Raw genomic sequence first — 12,500 nt, 5'->3', positions numbered from 1 at the left:
CCTGCGGCCATGTGCGGCTCGTGGTTCTTGTTTCCGACCACAGACACTGGCGCACGCACACGCACCCGCTGCTGTTACCATTTCTCCGCAAAATCAATCAATGCATGGAGTTTGCTTTTGCTCAATCAATGTTTAGAAGAAAAAGAACAGATAGGTAAATCAACTCAAACACTCCGTCAGGATTAGCAAATCCTTCAAGCAGCAATAGTAGATTGCTTCGCTTACATTACTACCATCTTTCCCGCTTCGTCTTTTGAATCTCTGTACTGCTATAGCAACCGCCGGGTAAAACGAACACCGCAGAGAGAAAACCTTCCTACTCAAACGCTCCTGGCAGTAACTGTGGTTCAGCTGCGGTTAGCCTACGGTTCGGGTGGTGATGCCTACTATTTTGCTTGCCGGTCCCCTAGTGACCTTCCCATTTTGCGCAAGAGACAAGGTGCAACTGTGGTGCGCTCATTTCGCGGGTGCAACTCGGTGTGCAGCACCTTAAACACGTGGCTCTACATCGATCATGCATGTAGAAACACATTAAGAGCCAGAGAGAGCCTTCTCAGCCTGCAAATCTAAGCTAAATGAGGTTTCTTTTTTGCACAAAAGGAAACGGAACTGGACAAATAGAAACAATAATAACACACACATGCACACGCACACGCAGAACGACAGGATTTGTGTAGTAGATCATTTGTTGGTGATGCTTCCCGGTGATAACGTATCACGCGACGCAAGCTCCCGCGTTTCGTAATGTTCGCCTACACGGCGCATGTGGTGCGCGGTGGCGCCCGCCTTTCCTGCTGGATTACGATTTAATATTGAGCTACTAGTATTAGCTGTAAGTGATTAGTCCTTATCGTTAGGAGGGGAGTGTAAAAACTCTCGCCAGAACCACCACCGACTGGCTGCGTGCCACCCGTGCGGACACACTTCCTTCCTGCGTGCCTACTACGGGCTTTTGAGTGGTTTCGGTCTTTAATTTACAAAGTGTCTCTTCGTTGGGAACTAGCTTATCATTGTCAACACATTCACACGCACGCATACACACGCATATACGTTCATACATAGAAGGCGCACAGCAAACATACAATCTACAACCACAATATCACATACATTCGCACGCACTATCGTCCATTCGCCCGTCGTCCGGTTGTGTCACGCAATCCGTCGCTTGTCGTCCTGTGTAATATCATACATCATTTGAGTACCGTCCTTCGGCCGTACACTCGGCCAGGCTCGCTACCTTACAACACACGCTATCGATCGTCCGAGGACTCTAGGGGAGGGATCGTCAACCTTCAACTGTCGCTTCGATAAATCATTCATCATATGATGCCCCCTAAACCCGCTACGCGCTCCTGCGCTCCACGGCCATGCGAACCGCACCAGCATGGGCTAGATCAAAAGATGAGATTCATCTAATCAGCTCAGATTGGTGTGGACAATCGTAAATTAAATCCTGGCGACAAGTTTGTTTTTTTCTTGCATCGGGAAATTAAAGATACTGGGACATTAACAACCACAGTCCTTGAACTCCTGCTGAGGTCAGGAAAGTTTGTGATGTTGTTTCAAAGCATTTTATCCCCACCAAACATAACAGAACGAAGTAGTAAAGCAGGTGGGGTGGAAAGAACAGAGATTAACATGAAAATTATAAAGCAAAACATGTTATAATGCGTACAAAGATAATAGAGATACAATAGCTGCCTACGGGGGCTGCCTACACTCGCCTTTATGCATTACCCTTCTCTCCCTTCCTCGGTAGTATCGCGGGATGGTGGCGGCGACAACAGTGACCGCAGCAGCCAACAATAACGAAGCAAAAGCTTCGTCGTCCTTCACTCCACTAGACGACAGAGATAGTGACGTTGATGCCTAGATTACCATTATCAGCGAACAGTTGTGCGATCGAGGTATCGAACACGAGGCAATCCGAGTTGAGGATGGCGCTGGCCACTCCCTCGTGGATGGAGCGTGGCATCGCCTCCCACGTGAGCCGCCGCCGATTACCGTTCAGCTCCAGCCGGTAGGCAAAGTTTTCGGCTTCCTTACGCGATCCGATCAGCTGCACGATCGCGTAGAACTGCTGGTGGCCATCGTACTTTTCCTGCTTCTCCAGCACCAGCATAAAGTGGTGCCCGAAGCAGGACTGCATCATCACCCAGTCCACGGCACCGGGCAGATTGATGTCGGTGGCCAGAAACACGATATCCTCGCCCTGCAGCGTGGTGATGCTCTTGTGCGACATCATCAGGTGCGGCATGACGTAGTCCAGGGACCCTTGCCACTTGCACGAGGCACCCGGGCATGGGCACAGGTAGGGCCGGAACTCGCACGCCTCCTCGTGTTCCGCTTTCTCCGTGTACACCAACGAAACGGTGCAACCGTGGTTCGAGTGTTTGCACGGGAACTTCACGTTCGAGGCCACCTTCTCCATCGCCAGGTTGCGGATGTTGCCGAGCGAACCGCGGCAAGTCGGGCAGCAGGTTAGCTTCGAGCGGCAACTCGTACAGACGAGATGGCCGCTCTGGCACTGCAGAATCGGTGGCAGCACATAGTCGAAGCATACCGGACACTCGAACAGTGAGGCCAGATCCGCCGAGATGCCACTGTCCCCGGCGCCAACCGACGAGATGGAGGAGTTGGACGAGGACGAGCCCGTCACCTCGCGGCGCTTCGGGTTGTTCAGCTTGTTCGACATGGTTTCGGTGGCTTCCGGCGGATTCGATTCGCTCGTCGTCGTCGTCGTCCTGGCTGCCGTCGCCACCGTACGTTTCGTGGCCAGGTCCGTCAAGTCCGTTTTCCCGTCCGAGTGTAGAGAAAGGCTGGCCACTCTTACGGTGTGTGGGGTTCCGCCGTCACAGCTGCTGTTGATCGATGAGGTCTTCACGGAACTGCTGGTTGACTGTTTGCATCTATTTCCTGCTCGACTTTGCTGCCGCTGATTTGGTGTGATTCGGTGCTGGTTTACGTATCGCCACGAACCGCCATACCGTGTCCTCGACGCACGACCACTCCGTGCAGGTCCTCCGGGTGCTTAAGCACCTACACCTTCGACTGCTCTTTTCATACTTGATGGGCAGCGCCGGAGCGCCACTAATCGCCGCTGCAAACGATTATTGGACACACTCAACTAGAACCCGCCGTTCCGTCGCTGATAAACAACACTCTTGCCACACCACCGTCCCGTCGTCTCTCCGCAGGGAGACACGAAATTGTCAATCGATTTCTCATCCGCTCCTGCTCCTGCTCCTACTCGAGCTGCTGCTGCTGCTGCTGCTGCTGGCCTCTACTAATCGAATCGGGATCATACACCTGGGGTGCAGGACGGTCGACAACAGCAAGGCAAGGCAACGATTCCGTGGTCTTTGCTTCGTGGTTCCGTAATTTGATTTCCCTATTTTCTACTATTTAATTGCCATCGCAGCCATCTATCGACCTGAACTTCGCAGCGAGCCTTTTGCGAGGAGCGCTCGAACAAAGTGTTTTAACTAAACAGGTGCTGCGATTCTCTAAGCCTCTTGCACTTTCCGGGTTCACTTTTGCAACGACGAACGGGAACGAGGACGAGAACGAGTGGTCTTTTAGCTCACGGAACAGATGGAATTGGAAGAAGTTGTTAAATGATTCCCACTTTTTACGATGATTTAGGAGCACGGAACGCGTTTCCAACTTCGAGCCAAGAGACCACAATAACACAACTGGCACCACTGCCCAAGGTTGCTATGCTGGCGACTGTGTGTTTTTTTTAACCCTTGTGCATTTGTTAGTGTGCACTTAGTGGTTATTGCGGATGCCTGATATTTAATTTTGGTTGCATGATAAGTTTTATTACACTCGTTTTGTGTCTAACACCCTGCTTTTCCGTTTCTTTTTGCAGAGGGCTTCCTAACAGCTTGTACTTTCGACTACCTTTCTTCGACATTCGACAACCGAATGTTCGTCGGAACAATCTTCACGTTCAGCTACGTCCTACCCATGAGCCTCATCATTTATTACTACAGCCACATCGTGAAACATGTGGTCAACCACGAGAAAGTACTGCGTGAGCAGGCGAAAAAGATGAACGTGGAGTCGCTACGATCGAACCAGAACAAAAACGATTCCTCCGTTGAAATCCGTATTGCCAAGGCCGCCATCACGGTGTGCTTCCTGTTCGTTGCCTCCTGGACACCTTACGCCGTGCTGGCGTTGATCGGTGCGTTCGGTGACAAAAGCCTGCTCACGCCAGGAGTAACCATGTTCCCGGCCTGTGCCTGCAAGTTTGTCGCCTGTCTGGATCCCTACGTATACGCCATCAGCCACCCCAGGTACCGCATCGAGCTCCAGAAGCGTTTGCCGTGGTTGGCAATTACGGAAACGTTGCCGGCGGAGACGGCCACCACGTGTACAGAGCCGGAAGGACAGACTGCCACGTAATCGGTGACCGCGGTGATTCGCCGCCGATGGGCAACGGAAATCGACAAGCGCTATGTTTACCGGACTATGGCTAGGACATGCCTGTTTTAAAGTGTTTCCAAATTGTTTAAATACTTTCTTTCTCGAATCTATAACAAAACATTTAATAAATAAATTGAAATGCAACCATGAAAAAGCGGTCTGATGATTTGTTCACCTCCCCCGTAAAGTTATGCCATGCAGTGTACGCACCGCGATTGTTCCACAAACCTTGTTCCCTGTTCCGCGTGTTCTAAAGCGTGAGGCCAAAGATGTGGTGATCGGTTTCCGCGGATATTTAGGTTAAACTTAAGGTTTAGTTGGGGTCCCTTGCTTAGTTTCATTCTTTTTCACATCCATTTTGTACATTTCCTACGGAGTGTAGTCGAAGCAATCATGGTAAGTAGCCGCTTTAAATGATGTAACTGGCGCGGCTTTATCATAAACCTTTCACAGGATTTGGAAGGCAGCGAGTTGGCGGTGCTGGAAGAGCAGCTCTACTCATCGATCCACCATTCGTTTGATGAATCCGCGAACCAGGTGGGGGACATGCAGTGGCCACAATCGTTCGTCGGAGCTACCTCCACGCCGTCTAGAGTTGTCTCGAACACGTCGGTCGTGAACAATAATATCCAACCGAGAGCTTCCAAAATGAAACGGTACTGGGCACCCGGCACTCCACAGCAACCCGCACATCCCGTACGATCATTCACCCGAGATCAGCCTGAAGCGCAAACGTTCCCTAAAAGTGCTACCCACCCGATCCAAGCGATGGCCACAAACCCTAGGCCACAACCCGGTGCACAGCAGTCAACTAACACCGAGCACAGCACCGACGACCCGAAGCACCGATCGTTAATTGCCCCTTACCAGTCGCTGTTGAGCAGTTGGCAATTGCAGAGAAATCCCGGGAGCACCGATAGTGTTGAAGGCAATCCTGTCTCGAGTGCCGAACAAAGTCCCGCGACAAAGGAAAAGAAACGGAAGAAGAAACAGCCGCCGAAACACCCGGTTGAAAAGAGGCTGGCAAGTCTGGTAAGTCTAGTGGAAGGGGGTGAACAGAAGGAAGGTGCCAAGCAGCGCATCCAGGCGAAGAAAAGTAAAGCAACGACAGTGCGGAACAGGTTAGCGGATAAAGCTGCTTCTAAGCAACGAGTTGTTGCCGAAATTTCGCTAGATTCATCGGACGATGAAACGAGACCACCGTCACGAACTGCCAAACTGAAACCAAGCAGTGTTCCTCCGTCGGATGACGACACGACCGATGTTGAGCTCATCCCGGCACCTCCACCGCCGAAAATTTGCATCGATTGTAGCGATGATGAGGTGGCTCAGGACAGTTTCGTCTTGCCGAAATCGAAGCGAACCAAGAAGAAAAAAGCACCGAAGAATGCAAGCTCACCTCGCTGTCTTAGCCCGTCAAACAGCTCTATCATGTCGGATGACTTTATTGGCCATAACGATCGCTCTCGCTTGAACGATAGCTTTACCGAGTCCATTGCGAACGACGATGAGTTAGAAACAGAATGTTCGCTGCGGGAATCCCTTCAAGCGAATAGGAAATCCAGATCAGTCACTAAGGAGCGTAACAAGCGCGTTCCTTCAGTTTCTTCAGACGGTACCATTGGCACAGCTAGTGATGTAACTGATCAGGATAAGCGTGCTAATGAAGAAATAAGCGGCGGTAAGACACCGAAAAAAAATGTTCTACCTACACCTGGTTCTGCAACCGATCAAGCAGACGAAACATCAGGAGGAAACGCACAGCTGGGCAAACCTTCACAAAATGGCCAGGAAACGGTCTTAAAAACTAAAGGCAAACCGAAGAAAAATGCTGCTGTCAGTACGATGGTTCGCTCAAAATCTCACTCTCCAGCATCACATGGGACAGTCGGTGAGGATCAAATGATAGAGGAACAGAATGCCACGGTGAATGCTGTTACCGCAGAACAACATCCCGTTCCGAAAGGGAAAACAAAATCTAAAAATAAAACAAAACAATCCCTTTCGGTGGAAGGAACCGAAACAGGGGCAATGTGCAGTAAGGCAGGAAAGGCTACTCCAAAGCGATCCCTGCGCTCAAAGCATGACACGGAATCGGAAAGCATGTATAATGAGATTTCTAAAATCGGTAACAAGTCGAAAAAAGACACTGTGTGCTACGATGATAGCAGTATTTCATCGGAGAGCGATTACAACATTACTTTGATTAGCAATAAATCATCAGCAAATCCAACGGAATCAAGAAAAGGTGGTTCTGGAAATGAAGCAGCCACCAGTTCCACGGTTCTCGATCGCATGGAAGACGTTTCCTCCGAGAGTGACATTGAAGAATTTCTGCAACGATCATCCTCCAGAGGGCCTACAGTTTCAGCGAAAACCACAAGTGCAGAATCGGCCAAGACATCCAAAAAGAGATCAACGGGCAAGAGAAGAAAGAAGTACAACTCTGAAAACCTTTCCGATGAAGAGTTTGCCTGCATGCTAACAGATATAGTTCAAGCTGTATCAGACGGCGATGACGACGACGACGAGGATGATCTTGAAGTCGAAGATCAAGATATTCCGCAACCACCAACTCAGGCACCAGAACAAAACGCAAGTGCTAGTGTAGTGATTGCGGCAAGCCCTCAACCTTCTCCCGAGCGGCAACAACCAGCACCGGAAGAAAAAGGAAAGAAAAAGAAGCGACGCAAAGTTGCAGCAACCTCAGACTGTGCAACGACTGTTACCTTAAGTGACACGGATGATGATGTCTTGGAAATTTCGGATGTGCATGAGGTAATGGATGATTCGTCTTCCCCACCGAATGCCACCCTGATGACGGCTGGGACGAGTAGGCCGGGTTGGAACAAGGAAATGGACCTTTTCTATAACAGCTCAAAAACGGAGAGCCAATTCTGTATGCGGCGTGTAATGGAGGATATGCCTCGTAAGTGCCTCTATTCCACTGTCACATTCTATTCTGGCGAGGGAGTCGTTAATAGTTGTTTTCTTTCATTGTCCAGGTGAAGCGGATCTGTGGAAAATCATCGATAAGGATCGATATCCGGATCCTCCAAAGCGAGGTAAACCTTGTCACAACTGCGGAGAACAGGGCCATATGCGTTACAAATGCCAAAATGCTCCTAAACCTCTCGTCTGTCGTATATGCGGCAAACAGGGTCATCATGAACCACGCTGCCCGATGACTATTTGCCTAAATGTAGGTATTCTCTCCGCAGATACTTCAGTGATAGCTCATAATTTTTAACTTCTGTTTTAGTGCGGGAATCGTACGCGTTCCTTCGTTTACGAATGTGCCAACTGTCGGCCCAACTTGAGAAAAAAGTGTCATATTTGCGGTATTGTAGGGCATTGCGCCACCATGTGCCCTGATAATTGGCGCCGATATCACAGCACGGTAAGTTAACCCAGTTCCTTAATTCTGCAAAAACGTGTTGCACCCATGCGGTATGACGAAGCGCATGGACTTTGTTCACGAGCGCGATTGCATCGCATCGCAAATGAAGGGATCTTGACATTCCTTCGGCAACTGATAACTGCCTACCGCGTGCCTTGTAACAAACGATTCAACTTGAGCTTAACGGGGACTGAGGGGACGGTGATCTTCCCTCAAATATATCAGGTAAGTAACCAGGTAAGCGATCGTGAAGCGAGGCTCTTGAAGCCCGGATATACCATTAAGATCCGACCGGCCAGATTGTCCACCCCGATCGCCCCTAAGCTTGTTCATGTTCTCGTTGGTTACAAACGGCATTCGGTAGGTATGTTTTACTTGTGATGCGCTATAATGTCCTTTCCTCGGATCTTACATTTCCGTTTCACGCACGTGGTGTAATTACTGGCACGGGTTACCGCATGCACATAGACCGAGGACAATGTTCCGCTGATACAAAAGTTCAAGCGAAACAATAATGCAAAGCAATGCAGCATTTGTGGGCGAACGAATCACCAGGCTCACAATTGCTACGTGCCAGCCCGCATCTTTAGTTGCCCGATACCATCGGAGCTCGTTCATTCCTACCGACCGATCTACCCTTACGATATCGGTACGAGGAAGTCGTGCCCCCCAGAGGTCGGATCACGATCGAAACAGTCCGATGTGCAAGCCGGGCAACAGGAGACTGAAGTAAGTTCGCGCCACTTTGAGACGAGTAGCTGTGATTTAAATCTCGAAGCGCTCGAAGCGAACAATCCGAATGGATTCTATCATCGTTTTGTGGAAACCATGGGTCTGCACAGGGAGCAACCAGCCGTCGGTGAACAGGTGATCGTCACCGGAACAAAGGTTTCCGAATCAGACGAGCATCAGCAACATCGTGGTCTAAGGGTTTTCCAGCGCAACAAAAAGCCCAAAATCGATGGCCATTCTTCCAGCGTTGCTGGTCCAACTACTAGTGATCAGCAAAAAGACACACCGTGCCATGTAAAAGAAGAGCCTGGAACGGTGTTGGAGGGAAAAGAACCAGTCGTACCAAAGGATAATGATGTTGGGCCAGTGGTAACACTTCCCGAAGCAAGCATTACGGAAGATTCCAACTACAGTTTCTCTGAGCTTATGCCTGCGGACGACGAGGGGCAAGTTAGTACGGCAAAGATTACGATCCCAACAACTACACCTCCCCAACCACAATCTGTAGATGCAAACCCTCCGAAGGATTTTGAGCTCGATTTCATACCGCTCAGTAGTCCTAGCGAGCAAGCGAATTGTAATGTGGGCCAAGTAACATCAACAGACGAATCCCTCGAAAACAAATCAGTGGAACTGGCCATTGCCAACCAGCCGACTTCAACTGCGAAAATATGTCTTAGCAAGGAGAACGCCAAACTGCTGCTGTCGCTTCCCGGGCAAGAGTTTCTTCAGCTAGCCAGAGTGAAACATGAAGTGACGCTAATGATTACTTTCGAATTGGTAGGCAACGTACTTCACGTAGGTGGTTCGGCAGCCCAACAGGATGCCTTCCGTGCGGAGTTTGTGCAATTCCTAAAGGATCAAGAGCTTTCGGCATACAACAAAAAGATAATCAGCATAACTTGTGTACCGAAAAACTCCAGGAAAGCGGTCCGGCACATAACTGATTTTTTCGAGCAACTGCTGAAACCATTCGGTGACGTCAGTTTCATTTTCAAACGCTATATAAACGCCGTGAAAAACGGGCGCTTTCCATTGCAGATGCTCGAAAGGGCACGCAAAACGTTAAATTTGGTCCTGTTCGGTGTGTATGGCATGCGAGAGGGTCGATCGCGGATGAATCAGCTGATCAAGCAAGTGGCAGAGCTCAAGAAGAATCAACCAAAGCAGGAGCTCGATCCTAGTTTGCGCCAATCGATCAATGAACACATAGTCTATATCTTTAGCCCGTATGATCACGGCGATTACAAACAAATCTTCGTCGAGTTTGAACGCCTCGATAAATTACACCAGCTGAAGAAAATTACCTATGTAGAACTAGGATTGCCGCATCCAATCTTCTCAAACATTTCCCTTTACCCTATGGTGAAAGACGAAGAAGCTGATACCACAGACAATGATGAATTCGCTTCGCAGTTCGTAGAAATCGTAAACCCGCAGAAAACGAGGGAATACAACGAAAACCTCATGAAACGCCACAAAGTACCGGTGCTCGCGAATAAGCTTGCCCTTCGTATTACCATTCATTTCAAGAAGCTGATAAAGTGTTTCGATAGTGTGAAGAATATGTTCCTTCACTATATACGTTTACAGCAGGAAGTAATACAATCGAAAGAAGTAGAAGCCGCGCGTACGAGGCTGAACATGGTCTTATTTGGTGTGTACGGTATGCGTGAAGGTCGAAAGCGCATGAGTCAGTTGATCCAAGCAGCGGGCACATACAAAAATTCGACTGAATATATTGAGCCAAGTTCACTAAAAACCATAAATGAAAATTTGGCCTATATCTTTAGTTCGTACGATCATGGCAACTACACCAAGATCATGGCCGAGTATCAGCAGTTAAGAAAGCAGCAACAGTTGACCAAGATTACCGCTAAGGAGATGGGTTTAAAGGGTCGCATTGCCTTGACAACACCACATCACTGCTTTCCGACGACGAACACCAATAAGGCAGATGATTTCGATGGAATGGAGGGAAACAATCAGAAGGAAGAAGAGGACAACGATGACGACAATGAAGACGATGACGACGATGATGGCGAAGACGACGAAGACAAGGAAGAAGTAGAAAAGCAGCAAGAACGGCAGCAGCCTAGCAATCCGAATGGCGACCACGATCCTACAGAAGAGCCTCTCATTTTGAACACGTTCGATCAAATGATTGATCCTCAGAGGCTGGAGTGGTTGGATCGAGCTTCTCGCTGCCATGGTGACCAAGAAGATTATCAAATGGCACTACAACTGCCTCAACTGGTCGAGAATCTTCTTTTCTCGAATTGTTCCATTGCTCCAGCGCAGCGTCAGCAACAGCAGCATTATCAGCACCAGACCCAGCCTCAGCCCCGGAATTTTCAGCCAAACCGTTTTCCATCCATGAGGGCAGCCAGCAACAGAGCTGATGGCAGTCGTCGTGGTGGATATCATCATCGTGACGATCGTCAGCGTTCAATTGCGTTCACACAACCAAACTCACAACATTCGTCGCCCAAATGGAGGCAAATAATGGCAGACCAGGAAGAGAAAATACTCCGCTGCCTTCGTCTGGCTCACTGCAACAAAAGAATGAGGCACCTGACCGATCGGATTGATTATATTAGTAAAAAAGCAAACAAGGGTCCTCTGCGTCCGATTGACCGGGAGGAACTCGATCAAGTACTCCACATTTTGTCCAACAAAAGGCAGCCAACACAAGCGACCAACCGGGGACGTCGATTTAATGCGCACCGCACACCAAATTACCGCCATTCTTTCTAGCGAAGATTGAAATGTTCACGGCAGGGAGCGTAATGTTTCGGAATCGTGCGCTGTTATAATAAGATCACCACGGATGTCACGGGTGGTGAACCATTTGTTAAGGTTCAAAGAATAAACGTCTTGTATATAAAATCAAATAAGTGTTCTTTTTATCCGCGAAATGTAATGTATGATGAAAATAGTATTGAGAATGTGTGAACCTTAGAGGTGCAATCTGGTGTCTCGCCTGCTGTGACTTACGTGCTATCCGACTTAGCAGGCGGCAGGTCTAACTGATCCGGAGCGCTGCTGCTGTTGTCGATATACTCCACGATGTAATAATTGGGACCATCGCAGGTAGCCATGTGTTGCTTTTTGGAGGTGCGTGTTGGAAACTCCTGGCCACACTTGCCGCATCGTTCTTCTTGTTTCTAATATGAAAATGGGCGCGGAGGGCAGCGAACGATTGAGACACAGCTTTCAGCAATATGATGCAGTTTTTTTTTTGATGAGATACTTACGCGCATTGCACGAAACTGTCCCATAAGTAATCCTTCCGCTGGCTTGACGCGTACGTTCGTATGTTCACCGTGCACCAGAAACATGTGTTTGTTGTAGTGGAAGTGAAACTTGAAATCTCGATCGCAACAGATGTAGTTCTCCCTGCGCAAAGCATAGACCACAATGGTATGAGGCTTCCTCTAAGGTAAACTATCGATCAATCCGCACTCCTCCCTTCCCATACCTACCGATAGGTGATACACCTGTGCTCATCAAAGTCTTTCTGCGTGAGGAACGCCGCGAGACAGGTACCACACTGTTGTTCCTTTGGATTTAGATGGTGCGCCTTATGTTTATCGAGCTGACTCCGTGTGTTGTACGACTGCAAGCATATGTCGCACACGAAATAGGTTTGAATCTACGGAAAAGCAAATAATGCAAAGTTAGCTAGCGGGGAACATACGGCGATACCTATCGCTCGACCGATTACTACGTACGTTGTGTTGTTTTTCGATATGCATTCGCAGTTTATCTTTGCGGCAGTACGATTGGCTACAGTGGTCACACTTGTACCGCACATCCTGATGAACGCTCTTGGTATGCCTGCTGAGATGCGTTTGCGATTTGAAACCGAACTTGCATACACTGCACATGTAGGTACGGGTGTCCGTGTGCGATTTGATGTGCTGGTTAAGCT

At 49.0% G+C, this 12,500-nt stretch overlaps 4 protein-coding genes across 4 annotated transcripts in view; 2 read left to right on the top strand and 2 right to left on the bottom strand.

Moving 5' to 3' along the window:
• The window catches only part of LOC126577902 (opsin, ultraviolet-sensitive), a 5,846-nt gene extending 1,264 nt beyond the window's left edge, over positions 1 to 4,582 (top strand). Inside the window, exon 6 of the mRNA XM_050239941.1 lies at positions 3,875 to 4,582. Coding sequence (XP_050095898.1) covers positions 3,875 to 4,413 — 539 coding nt within the window. The 3' untranslated portion in view covers positions 4,414 to 4,582. The remainder of the gene's footprint in view (positions 1 to 3,874) is intronic.
• LOC126577908 (E3 ubiquitin-protein ligase sina) lies at positions 1,640 to 3,701 on the bottom strand. The gene has a single exon (XM_050239948.1). The coding sequence runs from the start codon at positions 2,693 to 2,695 to the stop codon at positions 1,841 to 1,843; it is 855 nt and encodes a 284-aa protein (XP_050095905.1). The 5' UTR covers positions 2,696 to 3,701; the 3' UTR covers positions 1,640 to 1,840.
• Positions 4,583 to 4,670: 88 nt separating the features above from the next.
• On the top strand, positions 4,671 to 11,359 carry LOC126577884 (uncharacterized). Its single transcript, XM_050239891.1, has 5 exons — positions 4,671 to 4,830; positions 4,888 to 7,363; positions 7,440 to 7,636; positions 7,697 to 7,834; positions 8,303 to 11,359. The coding sequence occupies exons 1-5, from the start codon at positions 4,828 to 4,830 to the stop codon at positions 11,321 to 11,323; spliced, it is 5,835 nt and encodes a 1,944-aa protein (XP_050095848.1). The 5' UTR covers positions 4,671 to 4,827; the 3' UTR covers positions 11,324 to 11,359.
• Positions 11,360 to 11,441: 82 nt separating this feature from the next.
• The window catches only part of LOC126577891 (zinc finger protein 184-like), a 2,562-nt gene continuing 1,503 nt past the window's right edge, over positions 11,442 to 12,500 (bottom strand). Inside the window, exons 3-6 of the mRNA XM_050239918.1 lie at positions 12,301 to 12,500; positions 12,052 to 12,221; positions 11,824 to 11,965; positions 11,442 to 11,733 (exon numbers count right to left, since the gene is read on the bottom strand). The exon at positions 12,301 to 12,500 is cut by the window's right edge and continues 317 nt beyond it. Of these exons, the coding sequence (XP_050095875.1) occupies positions 11,560 to 11,733; positions 11,824 to 11,965; positions 12,052 to 12,221; positions 12,301 to 12,500 (686 nt within the window). The 3' untranslated portion in view covers positions 11,442 to 11,559. The remainder of the gene's footprint in view (positions 11,734 to 11,823; positions 11,966 to 12,051; positions 12,222 to 12,300) is intronic.

This window comes from Anopheles aquasalis, chromosome 3 (genome assembly GCF_943734665.1).
Source record: "Anopheles aquasalis chromosome 3, idAnoAquaMG_Q_19, whole genome shotgun sequence".
NCBI lineage: Eukaryota > Metazoa > Arthropoda > Insecta > Diptera > Culicidae > Anopheles > Anopheles aquasalis.
The sequence above is the reverse complement of the archived record's forward strand: the minus strand, read 5'-3'. Positions and strand labels throughout refer to the sequence as shown.